Source organism: Talpa occidentalis, unplaced genomic scaffold (genome assembly GCF_014898055.3).
Source record: "Talpa occidentalis isolate TD23 unplaced genomic scaffold, MPIMG_talOcc4v2.1 talOcc4.5, whole genome shotgun sequence".
In the NCBI taxonomy this organism is placed as follows: Eukaryota; Metazoa; Chordata; class Mammalia; order Eulipotyphla; family Talpidae; genus Talpa; species Talpa occidentalis.
The window spans coordinates 43,794,580-43,817,991 of NW_023604861.1; the positions used below are offsets into that span (position 1 = coordinate 43,794,580).

Consider the following 23,412-nt stretch of genomic DNA (forward strand, 5'->3'; position numbering starts at 1 on the left):
GTGTGTTCAGAAAAGAGGACCACTAGTTGGAAAAGGGACCGTGGGTACAGGGAGGAAAAGTGTTGCTGCCAAAGAAACTCACATTTTGCCTGGCTGTCTCCAGACACCTGCCACTTGTGTAGTTGCTGAATGGAAGATGAACCTGAGACTAGCCGGTTGAGAAGTCTTCTTTCTGTATGAGTGAAGCAGAGTCACTGGGTGTCAGGAGAGACCACTGAGAAAGTAAGCAGAAGGACAAGTCTGCTCCCTCAGCCTTCTGCTGGCTCCTCAAATACCACCTTTCATCTCAGCTTTATGCAGGACCTAGACAATGATTCCCATACATCAGTATCAGAATGCAAAGAGCACTGAGGACTGTGATCTTCTAGTTAAAGGATGGTTCATTTGTCTTGCTTACTAGAGGTGTGACTTTGGCAAAGGAGTAAGAACCCAAGTGAACCTTCTTATTCTATGCAAACTATAGTCATGTTTTCTTAAGTGTACTTTATTTTTTAAAAGATTTATTTATTTATGCATACAAGAGCTGGGGTACTGGCCAGAGATGTGGGGGGTGAGAGGATTCACCAGAGACAGAGAGGGGAACAGAACAGGCAGACTGACTGAAATACACTGCTGAGGGGAGCAGTGGGCAAGACAGGAGAGGTCTGCTGTGCCACCAGGGAGGCCCTTAAGTGTACTTTATTTGAAGTTGCATCAGTGTTTTATCTCAAATGAATGTTTTAGGCTTAGAGTAAAGCTGCATTTATTGTAACATTGCCTCTTGAGTAGTCCTAAGAACCTTCTCTAAATTTCCAGAAAGCCAGAAGTGAAAGCCACACATGATGCATGAGCCCCATAGATAATTAACTCTCCTCCCCCAAAATCTAGTTTTAAATGGAATTTGTCCTCAATTTATCTTAGAGGGAGGAAAAGCTCAAGTGATACTGATGATGATAACGATTATAGCAATTAAAATTTAGTTAAAATAAGTACAATAGTGTACCTATAGAATTCTTTACAGCTTAACTATATTCTATATGACATTAGGAACATAGGGTACATTGTGATTTAATTTTCTACTTTTTTAATTATAAAGTTATTTAAAATCCCCAAATTTGTAACTTGATGTTTATTAATGTCATTATCTGTAATTTGTTGGTTCTTAAAATATTTATGTTAACTCATAGCAGTCACCCCACATTGCAGATTTAACCTGTATAGCAGGCCCTTACAAAGATATCAAATGTGTCATATACAAAAGAAAATACATTTAGATATTTGACCAAAAAAATGCTTTTTTGTTATCTTTTTTTTTAAAGGGGGAAACTTTCACTGGCCTAGAGTAGTTTTTATTCATGGGTACCTAACCTCTTATAATATAAACATTTAAGCCTCAAAACTTTCTCAATTGAAGATGGCTTGTGCAAAGTTAAGGGTCTTGTGTATAAGAGAGTCTGGCAGAGCTAGATTGTCTTAATCAGTCTAGATTCACAGATAACAGTGGAAAACAATCCTAAATGGAAGGGATTGCCACTTTTTTTAAGGCCTTTCAAAATATCTCTTTTTCTGTATTTGCCCTGCAAAAAGAAATTTATAAAAACATCTATCCTATACCCTGTTCATCAGTTGTATTGTTTGCATGTACTTAATTCAGCTTATACAACTGTGTCCTTAACAAAACCAGTCTACACAGTGGGAAAGCAATATGGATTATTACAATTCAAAAACAAACAAAGAATAAGGACATTGTGGCTCAATAAATTCAAAATTAATTACTTAAAATGATCAGTCATTTAGAGCCGGACAGAAGTAGAGCATGGAGGCAAGCTGGTGACCTGGGCTACAAAAATTAAGAAGGCAGACACTGTGGTGGTCATGTGCATGCAGCGTCAGCACATGAGAGTGAGACTCTTCTTCAATTTTGTACCCTGGATTCCTCATTTGCTTTACCCTACTTCTAGTTCTGCTCTAGAAGAAATATAAATTAAGGAAGGGCAATAAAATACCTATAAATAGAAATTATTTCTGTGTATTTCCAAAATACATAGTCACCAAGTAATTTTGCAATATTTCATCTACAGAGTGCTGCCTACTTAAAATGATATTTTAAAAAAAAACCCACTTTCCCAGAGAATGAAGAACAATCAAATTAACTTGGTCACGATATGGATAAAATGGCTGTAAGTCCCAATTTCAAGCAGCACATCCTGTCAGGTAAAGCATCCCAGGCTGTGATTTAAAAATGCTGTAGCTTGAATATGTGCTGAACTCGTGTCCTTTTATTTCTCTGTTAGTTGCTCTGAGCTAACAGAAAAATGTATCAAGTTAAATTAAGGCACACGTGATAGCTGCATAATTTTGAAGGAGGATTTGGGCTATATGAAACAATTCAGTTCAACCACTACTGTACAGTAGGGGACATAGAAATGCTTAATAACTCATCCAATTTAAATGCCTTTGTCTTGGCCAGAAGAACACCCCACTCTTAGTCTTGGACTTTCTGCACTGTAATCTTGCTGCCTCTCTCTTAGGACCATAGATGACTTAAGATTCCTTTAGAAGAAAGTGGTGGTAAAAGCAATAACCAAAAAATCTGCATTAGACTGGTTTAAGCAAATCAGGAATTTGTCTGCTCACAAAAAAAATTCCAGGATAATCTCTGCTTTCAGAAATGGATTATCCTCAGCTCTCTTTAGCTTTCTTCTTAGATTCTATAGGTTAGCAAGAAAGCTGCCAGCTGAAGCTTGAAATTCAGCTGAAAACAATCATTGTTTTATTGTCAATATGTCCTCCATTATTGGAGCCAAATGTTTGTCTGGACTGGCTCAAGTGCCATCAGGAAATAGACACCATGGCCAGAAAAGAAGGAATTCTCATTAGCCAGGCCTGAATCCCATGTCCTCCCAGAGTGTGGAATCTTCCATCTAAAAGAGTTGGCCTGAGAGTGGACATTAGGTTACTTTTACCTGAAAAAAGAAAAATGGGTGTCTTGAATGAGTAAACTGCAGGGAGAGGTAAAAGTTCCCTTTACCCTATTCTCTTAAAAAAAATCATTCCGATCCTCCTTTTCCAACTGTAACCCTGTTTGAGATTTCTGGCCAGTAAACTTTTTCTTTTGCAGAGCTAATTTACAAATTTAGAGGTGGTAAATTATAAAAAAAAAAAAAAAAACCTATCTGAGACCTGTCCCACCGTTGTATTTTTTCTTTTTTTTTTCTTTTGTATATTTTTACATCATTTTTCATTTTTGCACAATGTATGCATTTTCATCTTGGTTATAGTCCCCATACAATTCCCACCCCCCTTGTTTTGATCCTACTCCTTCCTCCCCCCCACCCCCACTCCCACCATAGTGTATCTCTGGTTTATAGTTCCTTGTTGATTTTGATTTTTACTTTATTATAATTAGTCTTTTTCCTGGTCCCTTAGAGTGCAAACTGGTCCAACCACTATGGAAAGCTGTGTGGCGATTCCTCAACCTGCTAAAAATGGAGTTTCCATATGATCCAGCAATTCCACTCCTAGGTATTTACCCAAAGGACACAGAAACATCAATTCAAAAGGACACCTGCACCCCTATGTTTATTGCAGCACTATTTACAATAGCTAAGCTATGGAAACAACCCATATGCTCCAAAATAGATGACTGGATCAAGGAGATGTGGTACATATACAGCAATCAAAAAAGATAAACTCATGCAATTTGAAGCAACATGTTTGGAGCTGGAAGGGATTATGCTTATTTTGCTCAGCAAAATAAGCCAGAAAGAAAAAGAAAAATATCAGATGGTCTCACTCATAGCAGGAATTTCAAAAACCACCATTGTATTTTAGAAAAATATCTTGTGTGGTTTCTTAGATTCGCAGAGAGACATTTCTATCCAGTATTATTCACACAATAGATCTCACATATACCTGGCTTAAATGATTTACATGATACGTGAGTTAATGATTTTTATTTTTTATTTATTTTTTTTTAGAGGCCTGTTTCATTTATTTATTTATTTATTTTGTTTGTTTTTTGTTTATACATGCACTGGGTACAGTCAGAAGCGCGGGAGGGTGAGAGAATTCACCAGAGCCAGAGCGGGGAGCAGAACAGGCAGAAGGACCGAAGTACACTGCTGAGGGGAGCAGCGGGCGGCAGGAGAGGTCTGCGCGCCATGTGGGACCCTCCTCGGGTGGCCGGGGAGCAGCCAAGGATCGAACCGGCGCTGCAGAGGCCGCGGGCAGCTTCGCAACCCAGCGCTCAACCGCTGCACCACCAGGGAGGCCCAAGTTAATGATTTTTAGATGAAAATTTTCAACTTACAGTTGATGCTGAAATTGTAAATACTTTAGGGGATGTTGGGAAAGACATGAATTTTGGGGCACCAGAGAGCAGAGTATTATGGGTTGAACTGTGTTTCCCAAAAAATATAAGTTGAAACCCTAACCCTTGATACCTGTGAATGTGATCTTATTTGGAAATAGGGTCTTTGCAGATGGAATGAAGTTCAGACAAAGTTCTACTGGATTATGGTGACCTCGAATCCAATATGATTGATATCCTTATATGTCCTTATAACATCAGAGAAATGTGTACCTAGACAGACACAGAGAGAAGATGGTCATGAAGACAGTTAGAGCTTGCAGTGATCCTGCCACAAGCCAAGGAATGCATAGGACCACCAGAAGCTGGAAGCAGCAAGAAAGGATCCTTTCTTAAAAGTTTTGGAGGTAGTGTGGCCTTGCTAACACCTGGATTTGGGATCACTGGATCCCACACCTGTTAGAGAATAAATTTATGTTGTTTAAAGTCAACCAGTTTGTGATGCTTTGTTTCAACAGTGCTAAGCAACTAACACAGATTCAAGTCTGGTGAATGGTTTACTAAACAACTATTAGTTGAATTGAATAGCAATTGAAATCTAAGTCAGAAAGGGCCTCCCCGGTGGTTGAATGCTGGGTTATGAAGCTGCCCACAGCCTCTGCAGCGCTGGTTCAATCCCCGGCCACCGGTGAGGGTCCCACATGGCGTGCAGACCTCTCCTGTAGCCTGCTGCTCCCCTTGTCTGCCTGTTCTGCTCCCTGCTCTGGCTCTGGTGAATTCTCTCACCCTCCCATGCTTCTGACTGTACCCAGTGCTTGTATAAAGAAAAAAAAAAAGAAATCTAAGTTAGAAAATTAGCCAAGTGTTCTTTGTTTGCTATTTTGCAATTTTCTGGGCTGACTCATTGTCACCAATTGAAACACATTAGTCACTAAATTGGATAAACATTTTCCTTTTCTTTATCCCTAATATCCTCAGAAATGGATATGAGAGATAAATCATAATATGGCTCCCTTGAGCACTAAAATGATATCAAAACACTTCTCACAAGAAACACATACCAAGGATTCTTTAGATAATGGCAACGATGAAAACAATTAAATAAAGTTTAATAAAAAATACGCACATTTAAAATTTACTCTTAAAGGATAGTAAGTTACAGAGAATCTGTTTTAGGAATGACTTTCCTACTTTCATCTTTTTATGATTTTTATGAGTAAAACTGGTAAAGTAAAAGCATGTAATAACATCTCCATGAAGCTAATTCTGATGATTGGTAAGGTAGATTCATAAACACTTCTCTGTCATTAGCTGATGAACAAAAGGAAGCCTGTGAAAGTTGTGTCATCATCCTCATCAGCATACAAGCCATTAAACCTGTCCCCTCCTGTCACCTGCATCCATACCTCATCCCCAAGCTTCAGCTGCAGTACAATACCACTGGAGGCCTGGTCTTCAGAGCTCATGTAACCATCCTTGGTGTGCAGTACTTTTACCCCATTTTTGACCAAAGATACCTGAACATTCCTAGAGAAAACAGTGATGTGATAGGTGAAGTAATAGACTCCAGCAATATGGCAGATGAATTTCCCAGTAGCTATGTCATAATGGTTGAACTCATTATATAGGATCCTGTCAAATTTAATGGGTACATCTGAGGAAGGAAACTTGCTCAATACTGTGAGCCCGACGGTGAAAGCACTTTTCGGCAAAACTGGAGTCTCACCTATTTTGCCTTTTTCTCCTCGATCCCCTTTCCAGCCTCTTATTCCCCGGACTCCTGGCTCACCCTGGGGTCCCATGGGTCCAGCCTCTCCCTTGGGGCCAGGCTTTCCCATGGGACCCATGGGGCCAGGTAAACCAATTGGGCCTGAAGGTCCAGTGTCACCCTTTGGTCCTTCTGGACCAATAGGACCAATATCACCTTTATCCCCCTTTTGACCCTGAGGGCCAGCCTCTCCTCTGAGGCCTTTCTCTCCCATTGGACCAACAAATCCTTTTGGCCCATGTTTTCCTGGGGATCCTCTTGAGCCTTGATCACCTTTGATGCCTTTTGCTTCAACTTTTCCATCTGCTCCTAAGTAGAGGAAAAGAGAACAAAGGAAAAGATGATTTGTGGAACATTATCTTGTGAAAAGCAACTTTGGTTTTTCTGTTATTGAGTATGCAAATGAGACAGAGCAGTGCATAGGTCCAGTATATGCAGGGTTCAAAATCAATTTATTCCTAAATTGTGCAACACACACACATATGCACACAACAACAACTTTTGACTCTTGTCAATACATTGGTGTCTGGGCTCACATTAGATACTACAACTCTTTACTATCTATAACTCTTTACCATCTAAGGCTACTATTGACCACTAAACAATAACAATGCTTAAGAGAACACATCTTTTGAACAGAAAAGAGCTGCACCACACAGATTACTTTCAGTCATCTGACACTCAGTCCTAGTTATGGGTCATCTTTCAAAGTACCCCTCACTGGCGTAAACATGATATAAAACCTGCAGGGTGCCATTCATTGCTCTCTACGGTGCCACTCAGCTTGTCTATTGTGCCAAGTATATGGTACTATTAATTACTGTCTATGTGCTCCAGTGCCCCTGGTCTCTTCACCCTGGCTGGATTCTGGAGTTGAATACCAAGACTTAATCCTGTCTCACCACTGTGGACACTGGGATGTTAGGTCATCTGATTCCTCATCTACAAAATTGGAATAATAATACTACCTCATAATAATACTACCTTGAGATGTTGTATTGAGAGAGTCAACACATGAAACATTTGCATTACAGTCATTTGTCCTCCCCATTGGTGACAACTGCCAGTGTCTCCCTAACTTGCAGGGCCCAATTCAAGTGCCACCTTCTCTGTGCAGAGTTGTCAGATGCATTGAGGTCAAAACTCACTCTTCAATGCCCATCCACGAAATCAGACTTCAGCAAACTATGGCCCATGGGCCAAAGCCAGTCCCCTGCCTTTTTCATAGAAAAAGTTTGCCTATCTCTCACTGAATCATGAGTTTCTGGAGAACAGTGTTTGCCTTCATTATCAAATCATCAGCAGAGTCTGATGATTTATAAAGGACTCGCCCTTAGTAAACATTTAATAATTATGTCAAATCTGTAATAGCCAGAATTAGAACATAGTAAACTAGAACACAATTTCTGACCTCGTTCTCCTTTCTCTCCATTCATTCCATCCTTCCCTGGACCACCAGGACGTCCTGGTTCTCCTAGGTGGAAAAAAGAAGACAGGCAAGAGTTGAAATTCCAATTCTGATTTTCCTGGGCATTGTAGGTTCATCAAACCTGGTGGCAGAGGTTGAAGGGGCATGGGGCTGACCCTAAACCAGATGTGCATAACCCTCCTTTGGAAGCATTAGTAGAGAGAGGCAGATGTGAGCAAGCAACAAGGCTGCTGGGTTGTGTAAAATAAGTGAGTGTTGAAAAGAATCGGTGGACTTGCCAAGCACCCAGATCCAGAAGGCAGAACAAGGTAGGAGCGTGAACACTGACAATCATGATATGTATTTCTCATATGTCTGGAGCTTGGGAAGTGACTGAAGATCCCAGTGCTGGATGATGTTCTCACTTTTCCATGTCTATCATTATGAGGGGAGTGGAGTAAATGGTTTACTAGCCTCCTATGAAAACAAAGAGGACTATGGTTACATGACACTACCTGGAAAGGGAGGGAGGATTCTGGAAGGATTGCCCTCGTATCATAGAGTAATAATAAATATCACTGACCAAGCTGGCACAGAGGACCATATTAGAATATCAAGCAATGCAGTTTGCTAACCCCACATGGGTCCTAGTGCTAGAAACAAGCTCCCCTGAGCTCTCAATTCCATGCAATGAGGACAGAGAACACAGTAAGAGGGACATTAGCAGGACAGAGGTTGGCTTTAGACACAGCAATAGAAGAACTTACCAGATAATGGTTCATATAAGACCCTGGCTGCCCCCATAGCAGCAGAGACCCTCACTCAATCAGCTGTGGGTTCAGGGACAGGCTAGGTCACTTTCTGACATAAGACTAACAATAAGAAGATTTATATCCATCATAAAGTCTGGTCTCCTGGGACTCCAGGCAGGCAGGGAAGCCATGCACAGGGAAAACTTTGGTCTTTTGAAGTCTGAGCAGCACTCCCAGCTACATTTGAGTCCTTGTCTTCCTTACCCCTCCACTTTCTTTGCTGGCGCACACCGGGAGTACCAATCTTCCTCTCACTACTTCTTTTTTTCCCGACTTAATTCCAGTTATTCCATTGTCCAGGCCTTGAAATTTTTCGATCATGCACCCCCACATAACAAAGAGTTATATAATCAATGTCTGCTTATGAATTTATAGATTATATGCAGTAAAAATGTGTTCAATATAAAACAGACACAAATACATTAGAAAAGGTAAGATAAAGGCCCTCCCTGGTGGTACAAGGGTTAAGACACAACCTATGAAGCTGTCCGCAGTCACCGAAGCACGAGTTCGATTGCCGGCCAGTCGGGGAGCAACCCACATGGCGCAGCAGACCTCTCCTGTCTTGCCTGCTGCTCCCCTCAGCAGCGTACTTCAGTCAGTCTGCCTGTTCTATTCCCCACTCTGTCTCCGGTGAATCCTCTCACGCCCCACACCTCTGGCCTGTACCCCAGCACTTGTATGCATAAATAAATCTTAAAAAAAGGTAAAATAAAGATCAAGCAAATTTTTAGTGCTATAAATATGATTGACTACCCTTCTAAAAAACATATTTTACAGTATATATAAACCATATCTAAATTGTATGTGTTTTGAAGAAATATGAAGAAAAACTTTAAAGAATGGATACCATTAAGGAAAAAATGGAAAGCCACTCAACAGGTGAGAAGCGGAGGTTTAGTGCTGGATACAAGCATTTCTTTTTTCTTTAAATCTATTTCTTAATCAGCTACCTATATATCTATACCTATCTCCTTTTGTACATCTAAAAGATTTTATAATAAAAAATTTGAATTAGTATTCATATATTTGGAAATAAAATGTACACACTGCAGGGGAGATGCTAACAAGAAAGACTATCACCCCATCCTACCACAACCCCTTGGCCAGACCTAAGCTGTAGGAACACTGGCTTGGCACCAAAACAAAGTATGCTCAGAGATTTTTATTTTTTATTTTATTTTATTTTTTGTAAATATTTATTTGTGCATACAAGAGCTGGGGTATAGGCCAGAGGTGCAGGGAAGGACCGTGAGAGGATTCACCAGAGACAGAGTGGGGAGCAGAAAAGGCTGCTTAACTGAAATATACTGAGGGGACAGCAGGCCAGACAGGAGAGGTCTGCTGTGCCATGTAGTTTAGCTCCCTGGCTGGGGATGGGACTCATGCTGCAGTGGCTGCCCATAGCTTCATAGTGCTCAGACTTAACCCCCTTGAGCCACTGGGGAGGCCCCTGCCCAGAGATTTTTAGAGAAAGCTAGAATGTGACCTTGGGAGTTTGAGATTGTGGTGACTGGTGCCTGGCTTTTAACTGGGCAGCGTGTGTTGGGCCAGCTGACGCTGCTCAGATGACAGAGCAATGAGGACAGCTGTGCCCAATTTACAAGCCAAGAGCTGGACACACCCTGAGTGCTTATCAACACACGAATGGGTGAAGATGGGGCATAAATACACAATGGTATATCACTCAGCTATACAAATAAAAAAAAGATGAAATTTTGCCATTTGTGCTAACATGGTTGGACCAAGAAGGAATTATTCTTAGTGAAATAATCCAGAAGGAGAACAAACACCATAAATCTTACTCATTTGTGGGAAATAGACAAAGCAAATGAACAAACAAAAGAAAACAAAACTCTTAGATTATGAACACAAAATGGTAGTTACTAGAGGGGAAGGAATTGGAGTTAGTAAATCAGATAAAGGGAGTAGATTGCATGGTGTTGAATGGGAACTAGATTTTTGGTGGGGTCATCATGCAGTATACACAGATATCAAATTATAAATCTGCACACCTAAAACCAGTGTTCAATAAAAAAAAATTGAAGCAAGATATCAGCTGTGCTGGGAATATGACAAACTTCCAAAGTCAGGCAGGGCACAGGTATTGAGTTTTGTACAGACCAGGTGGATAACACCAGAGGAGCCAGGCTCAAGATATTTTGTAAGATTTCTGCCCACGAATACTGCCTGCCAACACAAGGGGACCCCAAAACCAAGAGAACATGTGAAGTAACTACAGAGCATTCAGAGGCAATTAGGCAGAGTGCATTGTGCAGTTCTAGGGGTGATAAAGGGATCTACAAGTTATCCAAAAAGCACCTCCCAACAGAAAACTCAGCATTGTGTCATCTTTCTAGAAATCACCAAGGTCATATTTTAATAACACCCAATAAGTAATATTTTCTTGCACCTCTTCTTCAGAGTAAAAGTGACTATTGAAGGAATTGTGAAGAAACAGGCAAGACCTGTGCTTAGAGTAGATGCACAAAGTGCCAAAAGTCTGAATAATTTCTAAATTTTTGGCAGAGTTATCAGGCCTGACTAGTTCTTCATTTTTTTCCCAAGTGACGTATTACTGAAATTTTTTTTAAAGATTTATTTATTTATTTATACAAGCACTGGGTACAGTCAGAAGTGAGGGAGGGTGAGAGAATTCACCAGAGTCAGAGCGGGGAGCAGAGCAGGCAGAAGGACCAAAGTACACTGCCGAGGGGTGCAGAGGGCGGCAGGAGAGGTCTGCGCCATGTGAGACCCTCACCCGGTGGCCAGGGATCGAACCAGCGCTGCAGAGGCTGAGGGCAGCTTCGCAATCCAGCGCTCAACCGCTGCGCCACCGGGGAGGCCCCGTATTATTGAAAATTTTACACTAAGAACAGAAATGACAGCTCTATTGCTTTCTTGTAATTCTGCAAGGATTGCATTATCAAGTTCACCTTCAATCTTGAATTTCTTTGCAGGAATATTTTAGCCCCTTATCTGTTGGTGATAGTTTGACAGCATAATTTAAAAACTCACTGGCCCAGGCACACATATTACATCACTACTCACTGAAGTATGTGAGGGCTCCTTGGTAGACTGCTCACTGTGTGGGACGTTCACTTTTCCCATGGGACCCTATTCAGGCCCCAAATGACACATGTCCATCTGCAAATGGGTTAGCCAACCATGTTAACCCACATATTAGATATTTTAAAAGGCAGCTCTCCTGACTGCCGGTGACTATGCAGGTCTCTCTCTCTTTTTCTTTCTCTTTCCTAGTAAACCCTATCCTTTAAAAATGTAAAATATATATTTTTAAAGGTCAATTTTTGTCTTCACCTATATTTACTTCTTAAAATGTCAGCAGAACTGTTGATGTTTCCTTCCTGCGCCCGGACAGATCATTTGGCTTCTGTCTTAGGTGTGTGATCCTGCATTCTGTACAGGGTTCAGAGACAACATCCCTATGGGCTGGCATTATAGAAATCACTCATCTGGGCCTCCCCTGGCAGCGCAGGCAGTTGAGCACCGCGCTGTGAAGCTGTCTGCAGCCTCTGCAGTGCTGGTTCGATCCCAGCCAGCCAGCGAGGGTCCCACATGGCGCAGCAGACTTCTCCTGTCTCACCCGCTGCTCCCCTCAGCAGTGTATTTCATCAGTCTGCCTGTTCTGTTGCCAGCTCTGTCTCTGGTGAATCCTCTCACCCTCCCGTGCATCTGGCCTGTACCCAGTTCTTGTATAAATAAATAAATAATTCTTTTTTTAAAAAAAAAAAGAAATGACTCATCTATCCAGATTTTTGCAAATATCATTTCCAGAGGCTGGATTCTATGCTTCAACCCCCAAAGCTTGGGCCAGGTCCCAACATATAGCATAGATATCTGAGTAGCAGCTGCATGACTGCACCTTTTTGCATTCTTTGTCTCTCTGCATCGCCTGCCTCACAGCATGAAAAGGTGTTAGCTCTTAGCTATACTGCTAACTGTTGCCTGGGACTAAAAGATCTATCACAGCATACATCCCTGAAAATGACGCCATAATGTTAGAGAGAATGGCAAACAAGAATTTGCAGTAAATGAGAAGGTCCATGATGTCTTGTCCTGTGCTGCATCCCAGCATTGAGCCCAGATTCTAGCATGGAGCAGTCTTTCCCTAAGTGTTTGCTGGACTATGGGTAAATGGATAAATTAGGGGTAAGCAGGTAGTCGATAACCCCAAAGGTGATGGGTGCATGAACAAAAGGAATGCAAGGGCTTAGCAAAGGGCAGGTGGAGTCCATCAGGTGGTGAATACCTGCATCCCCTTTGTCGCCTTTTACACCATCTCGTCCATCTCTTCCAGGCAAACCGTTGTGACCAGGATTCCCAGGGATGCCAGGGTGCCCTTGCCTGCATATGTCCTGTGGTTTCACATTTCCCATGCAGACTCCAGTGGCAAGCAAGAGCCAATAGATCCTCATAATTCAGATGATGGAGCTGAATTGAATATGAGATAGAGACCAAAAGGAGAAACCTATGTCACTGTAACCACAGACACAGTCTCTGGAAAATGGACCCACATAGTCAGAGTTGTATAGAATGGTTAAGAATTGTTAAGGATGGAAGCTGGTGACAGACCAAGCTGCTTACAGTCAGAAGGACACTGTCCTTAAAGGGACACATGTGATTGAGATCACTCTTAATGGTCAGGAATCAAGGAGAAAGCTGAGCTCCAGCTTTGGATACTCCCATTTATTGTTTCACTTTTGGGTAAACCACTTTTTGGAGGCAGAGAAGAGATCAAAGCTTACTTAAGTTGCAGGGCTGCTATAAAGACCAAATTTGATCACGCTGTGCATGAAAGCACATTATAAATAGAAAGTGGATCCAGCAACCCCACTTCTGCGTATATACTCAAAATAACTGAAAGCAGAGATTCCAACAGATATATCTATACCATGTTGATAGCAGCATTATTCACAGTAGCAAAATGCTGGAAAAGACCACATGTCCATTGACACATAAATGAATAACAAAATGTGATATCCATACAATGGAATATTATTAATCCCTAAAAAGGAAGGAAATTCTGACACATACTAAAACAAATGAAGCTTGAAATGAGCCAAGTAAAACAGGCTAGATACAAAAACACAAATACTGCATGATTCTACTTATATAAGGTATCTAGAACAGTAAATTCATAGGAACAGAAAGTACAATGGTGGTTGCAGGGAGCAGGAGTAGGGACTAGTATTAAATACAGAGTTTTAATTTTGGCTGATGAGATTCTGGAGATGGGTGGTGGTGATGCAAAAAAATGTGGACACTTGCCAATTGAACTGTTTACTTAAAAGTGGCTAAAATGATAATTTTATATGTATTATAAAAATTAAAAAGTGAAATGTTTCAAAAGTCCCTACTATGGCTAGATGTATTCTTTGACTAGATGTATGCTTTGTAATTACACTTTTGTTTTTAGGAGAGGACACTGAGGAAGGGCACTCAGCCACATACCAAAGAGTACACAGTTTGAGAGATAGTTTGGAGTATCCCCCCTTCAACTTACTGATTTGCTTTCCAGTGTCATCAGGAACTAAGACAATGCTGGGTGGTGAGGAAGGGCTGAATTTGAGGGAGAGGAGTTGTTAATTAGGCAAAGTATTTTAAACAAAGATGGTTACACAGGCAAGATCTTGAAGGAATGTGAATACTTGGGATTCTAGAACCTTCCTGAGTAGTTCAAAACTCCCCAAGATGGGGCACACGGCACCATGTCATCATTCTTTCTGGTACTTGTCATAGGAGGAGGGATACATGTGCTTATGACTAAAAAAATCTGGCTCCCCGTCTGACTATGCTTTCCTCATTGTATTTCCAGTACTCAGTATTAAACCTGGAACAGTAGGTTAAAAGTAGGTGTGTTGACTAGTGAATGTATCATGGTCGATACCTTAGGACTTAAAAAAAAAGTGTCATCAGGTCAGAACTCAGATTTCACATCTGGGTGACATCAAACTGCATGAACTTTTGGAAAGTTAAAATAAGTCCGTTATCTTTGACCCAATAATCTTATCCTTAATATTCTTAATAATCCAAAATTTTTGTGCCAAAGCTATTATAACTGTAGAGTTGTTTATAATAGCAAAAATAAGTAGTTAGTAGAATGTTATGAAACCACTGAAATAATTATGAAGTTCATGGAGAAATATGTAAAAGATTTATGTTGTACTGAATTTTTATAAAGTAAACTAACATGCCCTGTATTTTATAAATGTATCCTTGAATGGACCTTACTGACAGTATTCTAATTATATATATGCATATTGACAAAAATTAGAAGCAGGTATCCAAGTGAACACAGATACTTTAGAATGGTGGGTTTATGGGAGTTTTTCCTTTTCAAAAAATTACATATATGTAGTCTTCACATTTCTCCTGTTACTGACATATATTTCTCCTTCACTACTGAATTTCTTGATAAAAGGTGACTCAATGCCTCTCCTGATCATTTTTTCTGAGGACATATTGTTCCTAAATCATAGCCAAAGTTAAGGGTTTCTTCTCATCAAGATTCTTACTTCTCAAACATTAAGTATAAACTTGCCAGAACCCAGCTGAGCAATCTTTATTGGTTCTCCAACCCTCTGAGCCACACTACCTTGTCCATAAAATGCAAGGATATACACCCCAAGACTCCTCCCAAATTTTGATTAAGAATCTAAAATTCTCTAAGTTGCTCACAGACTCTGCACATAGAATACTTTGTGAATTTCTTCTTCAACATATGTTGAGGGGCTATATTGTGTAAATCAATCTAGCCACAAATATAAAAATGTACACATAAAAATTGTGCCAAATAATGCACAAGTTTCTGCAGAAATCTCCCTAGAAAAGTCCGCTATTCTTCTGACTTATGCTATGATTTCACTCTTCCACCCAGCTAGCTTCAGAGTTCTGACAAAATCTGCTTTATCTCCCGTTTTAGTGTCTTCCTCAAGGATGGATTTTGGAATCAGCTTACTTCTTTCCTACCAAAACTTGCCTTCTTTGCAAATAATTAAGCAGGGTTATCACACATTGGTAATATAAGAGCTGTTTTCGGGTTTTAATCCTCACATTGAATTTAAAGAAATCATTTCCTAATGCACTTACCTGACCTCCAGGGCTGCGGGCTGCAACCAGGTGTTGTGCAAACTAGAAATCAAGGGCAAACTAAATAAAATCGCTGCTTCCTGCCCTACAATTCCCTAGTGGATGTATCTGCAAAACAGCAGGAAGGGGAGGGAACAGAGTAAGGCACAAGATGTCTTGGAAGACATTCAAAAATGGCAGCAACACTTGAGTCAGGTAGCATCTTTTCCCACCTCCACTTTGTTTAGAGAACTTAACTACCTGTGAGTTAGGTAGTGAGGCACACATTCAAGTGGAGTTAGGAGGAAGGAATCCCCATTGCAGATTTACTTTCTTTAAAATGATCTGCCTCTCCCAGGTGACCTTGGGTCAGTTATGGGGCAACAGGAAAAAACTGAAGCTTAATAGAGCCAGAGCTAATTCACATTCCAGACCATTAAAACTGCAATCACTTAACTATTCAATAGATCATTCAAATTTCCGTGAAGTTCATTTTATGCACTTGTGCGCATAAGGATCTAATTCCCATTTATACACACACACACACACACACACACCCCAACTAAAACACCATGAAATTCTTTTCTAAATGCCATATGATTACAGACTCATACATTTTCCCTGTGTCTATTAACATTGATCTCGAATTAAGAATAACTTCAAGGGCCTCCCCTGGTAGCACAAGTTGTTGAGCACAGCGCTGTGAAGCTGCCCACAGCCTCTGTAGCGCCGGTTCGATCCCGGCAGGCTGGCAAGGGCCCCACATGGCACGGCAGACCTCTTCTGTCGTGCCCACTGGTCCCCTTAGCTGTGTATTTTTGGTCAATCTGCCTGTTCTGTTCCCCGCTCTGTCTCTGGTGAATCCTCTCACCCTCCAGTGCATCTGGCCTGTACCCCGGTTCTTGTATAAATAAATAAATAATTTTTTTTTTTTAAAGAAAAGAATAACATCAAGAGGACAAACATACCTAACACTATTTCCAAGAATCAAGAGAGAGGTCACCGGGAGAATGGGGTACATGAGTGAAGGGTTAAGTTCCACAGATGTAACAGTCCTTTGCTTTCTCAATGCCTGGTTCCTCAGTTGTATATAGCAAACTCATACCAGCATCACATATTTAATTAGATCACATACATTAAGCTGGTTTCTCTTGCCCATTCACTACCCTGACCTTACCTCTTGAGCCCTACACCTACCCAGAAATTCTTTTCTCAGCATTTGCACAGTTAGTTATCTTTTTCTTCTGGTTTCGCTCTTTCCACCCATTTCATCTTCACCGCTTTCTTCTAAATCCCAGGCTTCTTCCCCCTTCTCATTCTCATTCTGTTTATTCTTTGGAGGTGTTCTCCGAACAACATTCTCCTGCAGCTGCCTGCACACTGGCCCGTTTCATGGTTTAAATTGTGCCACAAGTTGACCTTCTTCCGTCTGTTTCAAGTCCTGGCCTCTACCCTGAGTTTTAGACTCGATTTCACTACCCTCCGGACAGACCAGATCGCCAATCTAAACATGAAAGTCCTGCCCTCCCAGTAATAATTTTCTGTACTGGGTGATGGTACTCGTATCCTACCAACTCGCAAAACTTGGAAACCTCCCCCCAACATCTGGTTGACAAACAGACCTGCAGTCATGGCTGAGCATCCTTCTCATTAAGACTCCCTTCCTTTCCCGCTATCTCTTCATTGGACAGTTTGCCTGTTTCTCTTTTTTATTTTAAGATTTATTTAATTTATTTTTTATACAAAAGCTGGGGTACAGGCCAGAGGCGTGGGAGGCTAGTGGCAGGCCAGGCAGGAGAGGTCTGCTGTGCCAGGTGGGAATCTCCCTGGGGAATTGAACCCTTGTTAGAGGCTACAGACAGCTTCACAGTGCTGCGCTCAACTCACTGTGCCACCAGGGAGGCCCTGCTTCTCGTTTTAAATCCACCCTTTATTTTTGTCCCTGGAATGAGCGCCAAGGAAAATTTGGCTGCCGCATTCCTTACCTTAAACTTTCTTAATAAATGTGAAACCCTGGCACCTGATCCTGGTTCACAGGTCCACTGAGATCCAGCTTCTGCTTCCCATTTTGGTGTCTCACACAACTCATGCCGTATTTTCATCCCAGCAACACACCCAACCTGGCTGTACTGGTTTACCCGAGAAACTGGGCCTTCCTGCCCCTATGCCAGAGGAAGAGACTCCATTCCCGTTAGTCTGATTAGTACTTGTACACACTCCATTGTTGCATAGCTCACACTGAAATTTAATTATAACATTAGGTGTTTGCCCTCTTTGACCAGATGCTCCTCCACAGGATTCACACATTTCAGCTGAGTCCAGTGCAGGGGTAGGTGACTACCATCATGTCATCCCTCCATAATTCTTCTGCAACTTGCCATTCATTGCCCTTGATTTCTACTCCCTTATGGGTCTGAGGAAGTCACCCTTTGATTTAATACTCTTCCCACCCCTAAGCTAAACCCTTTTTCTGTCCAGCCCCAGCATTGGGTTGAGAGCGGGGGTGAAGTGTCAGTTTGGGAAGTAGGTGGATGTTAGGAGTGGAAATTAGTTGCTTGGCAGCCTATAAAGGAACCTTTTCTGATTATAGTCACAACAAACAATGGGCTATTTACTTAGCTTTTCTAAGTTGTTAATTAGAAAAGGAAATTCACATCAACCCTGCCCCCAAAAGCTACCCCAGACCACTAGCAGGGTCTCCCTCCCTGGCAACAGGCCAGTGGCCTTAAGAAGTGAAGGTGTCTAAAGGTATGGTCTCTTCATCTGCCTTCCATCATCAGTAATAAAAGCTCTCCTACAAAATAGGACTTCAAATTTTAAAGAGTTTTTGTTTTATCAGTCTTACTTTAATGTTTGTTTAGTCTAGTGACCGATTTCAAGTCAAGCGGCCCCTCTGTTAACCCCAAGCCTACTTTTCCCCACACCTATTCAGTGGTTTTATCCACTAATGGAACAAATGTCATGGAAAAGAAGTTTATCAACCAGTAGGCAGGAAATGAATTGTAATTCCAGAAACTGTAATTCCAGATCATGCTCCATTAAAGAAAAAAAGAATCTTATTTTACTACTCAGATGCATTAGTAGAACCAGTTTGGCAAATTAATTTTAATATACAGATACAAAACAACAAATATAAATTCACAGCATTTACAAGAAAATTTTCAAATAACATTGCAATAATTTTTTTTACAAAAACTTCATTCAACAAAATACATATCAAGTTACAGCAATCTTGCACAACATTGGCTGTGAGCAGCTAATTCATCAGTTTGGAAGCTGTCACTTGACTTAAAGCAGGTAACATCGTCTTGATGTTGATGCATTTAAGGAAAAGGTTACCAAAAGCCTTGCAAAGTAGGAAGTTAAACATAATTGATGTTAACACCTCGACAAAACCAATTATTAAAAAATCAAAGTATTTGCTAAATACAATTGTCGATGCTGGCAAAATAACGACAGATAATAATGTGTTTTGAGCTAAGGATATATTTCTGGTTTGGAGGCCAAAGACAAAGAAGGGTATTTCTCCAGGATTTACACAAGCACTTCAGCTTTTTTTTCCCTCCCCCAAGGTCAGATGATTTCTACTTGTTATTTTTCAAAATCTTTGGAACTTCACTTTCACTACATTCATCTTGAGGACAATAGCATTTAGCCAAGTGAAATTTTAGCAAGGAGAGCAACTTGTCAGCTAAGCCTATTTTAGGGACCAGTGTTTTTGAGCAGTTTGACCTAATTGATTTGTGTCCAGCATCTGTGGCCTGTGAGCCACTGAGATATTTATTCACATGTGTTGGCACTGTCCTATGAGGGATGCATCTGTTTCTATGTTGATTTGTGTTATGGCATATCAGCAATTTGGGTTTGTAGAATTTTTCAGTATGATATGCAGATCATGACTTTCACAAAAGATTTCTACTGTGAACCAAATTTTGAATTGAACAAACTTTGGCTTTGTGTTTAGATAATAGCAACTTAGAATTGAGAGACTTTGAATAGGCATGGAGTTAGTCCTTGTCTGGTTTAGTTAAAAAGGGACAAAAATATTCAGAAATAGCATGGAGCTTGGGTGGGAAATGTTTTCAATTACAAGATCAGATCTACTAGGATAAAGATCAGATCTGCTAAAAACACACTATGCTGATGGTAGCCCAGGACAAGTAATGGCAAAATGCAGCCACTCTTTTTCTAGTTTGGAGGCCAAAGACAAAGAAGGATATTTTTTCCAAGATTTACAAATATTCTCAAATACTTATAACCTACCACAAGGTTATAAGTTTTAGGTATGATCAAAATTGACAAGGTTGCTTTGACACCAGAACATTTCTAATTCTTTCTGTTGAACAGAGCTGAACAGTGAACAGAGTTGAATGAGCAAAGGTGGCAAATTCTAAAGCAAGAATGATAGAGTAAGTGAAATTCATACATATGTTATGTCATTTTTGGGGGGCCAAATTATGCAATGTAGGGTTCAAAAGAAAGAGAAAGTGAGATTCTCAATGAAACTATTCATTCATATTCCATATAGGAAGCTCTTTTTTCTCTCCTTTTTTTCTTTGCCAGTGGAAAATGTGATTTTCATCAAGATGGAAGTTTGGTAACCCTAAAATTAGGATACTGAGTCACCTATTCTTTACAGAACTCAGGCATTGGGTAATAAAACTCAAGTAAGGAATATAAAGAGGTGGAATAACATCCTCTCCTCAAACTATTTTAACAGCTTTCAAAATCACCTGAGCATCCGGCCAGGATCCACCCACGGCAGATATCTGATGAAGTGGCTCTCACATTGACCAGGACACCCTGGCACTTAGGCATGCCCTGGTATCTGAGCTTCTTGCAATTCTGCTGGAAGTCCATGGAGGGAGGGAGAGGCGGGGACTAGAAGTTAGAGCTCTGTTGGGAAAATCGGGACTGATCACAGAACTTCAGGCATTTATTCATGCTCATTAGTAAATATTAGAAAATGGAAGTCTTTGAGTGATCCTTTACTTGAACTGAATTCATCCAAGCAAATGATTCTCTTTACTTCCTCACAGTAATTCTCTTATATTTACAAAATAAAAAAACCCAAAGACGTGCTCAAAATTGCTGTATATACAAATAACTCTTTAGCGCAGAGACTCTACAGTTATTGCTGAGGGGGTCCACGTAAAGCATATTTAGTTTTCAAATATATATCATATTTTGTTAGTAAAAACGTCGGTTATATAAATGCAACTGCACTTGAGATGTCTATTCAAACACACGCACAGGCACACGCACACACACATACACACACGCGCGCGACTATACACACAAAGCTATAGCACCTCCTGAGATGCTTCCTCACAGAAGCAACCACCATCCCAGGACACTTGGTATGAAGGTCCACAGGCAAGCCCTGGTTTTCAGCCACAGGGCTGCACAACTTGCCAGCAATATTGTCTATAAGTGAGCAAAGCAAGGCAGAAGAGCAGGATGACCAACAGATAAGATTTCCCAACAAATTTTTTATACGACGCTTTCAAGTCCAATTATGTCTCCTTGATGCATGTCGTCACCTCCAGGAACAGTTCTGGGAATGGGGCGGGAGATGGAGGGGAATGGCGGACCCACACACCAGAGACTCACATTATACCTTGGTCTTTGACATTACAGGTTTGTTTATTCTCAGCATTGGCTTATTAGAAAAAAGAACTTGGAGAGTACGAAAAAGAGAGCTTTAAATAGAAAACCACATGTTGTGTAATACAATAACTCCTTCCAGTGCACTGTGTAAATTGAAATGCTATCTCTCTTGCAAAGCCTGTCTTCTCTAGACATATTTAAAAGTTATTTTCACCAAAAATTTACAATGTAGACAAAGATAAGGAGATTACTATCTACAGGTATTAGCCCACATGGTCTTCGTTTAAAAGGACTGCTATCTCTGAGTCTAAACATATTTTTTATTAAGGTCTCTTTTGTAACAAATGAGTCTCCAGAAACCTGCTGACATGCTAATAATGGCACAGTTAGCACTACTGTTTTAGGTTTATGCAATAAGTTGGCCTCAAATCCTGGGGAAGTTGGATTGCTTTGAGCCTCATGCTTGATCAAATGCATGTGCTGCTTAATTGGTGAGACATCAGAACCCATCGTTGGAAGAAGCACAAGGATCTCCTGAAGAATGACTTTCAGTGGGTGCATGCTCATATCCACTTTATCATAAAATTAAAGCAAATGGCTTGTTACACTGCAAAAGGATACATATGGATCCAACTTCTTAGGTTACGATGTGCAAGTGGATGTGATTTCTGCTTGTAGAGTTAGGTGCTGCACACCGGCAGGCCAGTTCCTTACTTCAGAAGGCAAATCCAAATGGCAGCAGGATTTTTCACTCCCTCACTTGAAAACAGTCCTATCTTTGAATGCTTAAGTCACTCTGCATTACAGACCAGCTGCCACATGATGAATTCATCCTGCTTTCTCCTCTAGCCTGTAGAGGGAGGAAGCTTGCAGGGCGAAGTCCGCACGACCATTTGACAACTGTTATGGCATCAGAAGAAGGGACAGCTTGCATGCTATCCTGAGGCAACATTGTACCAACGCTGGTGCACCAGTCCCATCAAAATCAGATGCAAAAGTGACACTCTGCTCTAGCCCTTCCTTGGGAACTGAAAATCTTGAGGTGCTTGGTTTGTGCTGCAGCAGAGAGCGTGCTTAGCACCAGTCATGGGCACTGGGGTCAACGCTCAGCATTCACTTCAGAAGACAGCACTGGTTCCTAGGTCTAGCCATCTTGGCCCAGGTGACAGAGGATTCTTGGACACATTAGAGACATAAATGATGACCTTCTCCAACCAAGGCGGCACTGGGTCTCTGAAGACTGGCATTGACCCCAGAAAGAAGTTTTTAGCACTGGGTCCAATGTAGCTTCCTCACTTTTAGCCATGAAGAAACAAAAATGGTTCTCCGCCTCAAAAGAAATGCCAGATCCCATTTCATTTCTTGAAAGGGGTGAGCTTATTGAAGGTGTGCCAGAACAACGAAGGCTTCCTCTTGGGTTCTGCCAGGGCAAACACTTGCTGCTGAGGGACGCTGGTGGGCACGGTGACATGGCGCTGGTGAAGTGGGTGCAAGCTCTGGTGCAGCGGGGCCACAGGGAATCCACTGTAGCCTGACATGAGAGGGGGGAGAGATGAAACACGAACTGAGGGTCATTTGTTAATCAAAAAGGACAAAAGAAGTACTAAGATGTGCAGTTCTTAGCTCATTCTCAATCCCAATACTAGCTGTCACAAGCAACACATGTTCAGATACTGCCTATGGAACAGTATGACATATTGTCTCACAGTGACAAACTACCTCATTGAACCTTCCAGGGAAGCCACCATTGCAGGAGTGTGATGGAAAGGAAAGCAAAATCAGAGAAGTTATGTATATCACCTATGGTCACACAGCAGTCAGTGGTAGAATTAGCTAGAACTTGGGATGAGAAATAATAAAACTCTTTCAATGAAAGTCTGAAGCTCATACACCTTGGTCCACATCCCACTCTGTGCTTACTGGCTGTAATTACTTGGGAAATGATTTGATTTCTCTGGATCTCAGCAACCTGATCTCTAAAATGGGGTGACAGTATCTACAGGGCTCCTGAATGAATTAAATGAGTGACTGTAAGTAATGACCTAGAACAGTGCTCCTCAACCTAATTGCTTCAATCAAAATTTTTATCAGCGTAAACATTTATATTTGTGCAGAGTCGATGAAAAAGGCTTATTAAAATGAGTGGCAAGATCACAGCTGATTGTGAGTCAGCAGGATATGATGAGAGAGTGTGAGATGAGAAGGAGCCAGGACTTGATTTAGCATCCACCTTCATCTGCCATAAAATTCTCCTGACCCTCCAGGGAGGGTGACATAACATAACCCATGGGACACACCAAACACAACGATGGCCCATAAACCCCAGTTTTCACTATATTCTTATTCTTCAGGTACCTTGATACTTATCCAGTCACTCTTGGATGATATGGTCAGAAACTAATAAACCTGACAAACTGATATTTACTACTCA

At 41.1% G+C, this 23,412-nt stretch overlaps 2 protein-coding genes across 8 annotated transcripts in view; both read right to left on the minus strand.

The window, feature by feature from the left end:
• Positions 1–5,598: 5,598 nt before the first annotated feature.
• On the minus strand, positions 5,599–15,425 carry C1QTNF9 (C1q and TNF related 9). Its single transcript, XM_054687737.1, has 4 exons — positions 15,393–15,425; positions 12,553–12,734; positions 7,471–7,533; positions 5,599–6,368 (listed from the first exon to the last, which is right to left on the minus strand). Exons 2-4 carry the CDS (start codon positions 12,716–12,718, stop codon positions 5,599–5,601), a joined length of 999 nt encoding a protein of 332 aa, XP_054543712.1. The 5' UTR covers positions 12,719–12,734; positions 15,393–15,425.
• A 3,012-nt stretch (positions 15,426–18,437) lies between these two features.
• SPATA13 (spermatogenesis associated 13) overlaps positions 18,438–23,412 on the minus strand; it is a 278,943-nt gene continuing 273,968 nt past the window's right edge. For 4 of the 7 annotated variants that reach the window (XM_037527040.2, XM_037527039.2, XM_037527038.2 and 1 more), the window contains one exon: positions 18,439–22,512. In XM_037527040.2, coding sequence (XP_037382937.2) covers positions 22,337–22,512 — 176 coding nt within the window. In that variant the 3' untranslated portion in view covers positions 18,439–22,336. Of the gene's footprint in view, positions 22,513–23,412 lie in introns of all 7 variants that reach the window. The other 3 variants (XM_054701837.1, XM_054701838.1, XM_054701839.1) reach the window with 1 other exon arrangement.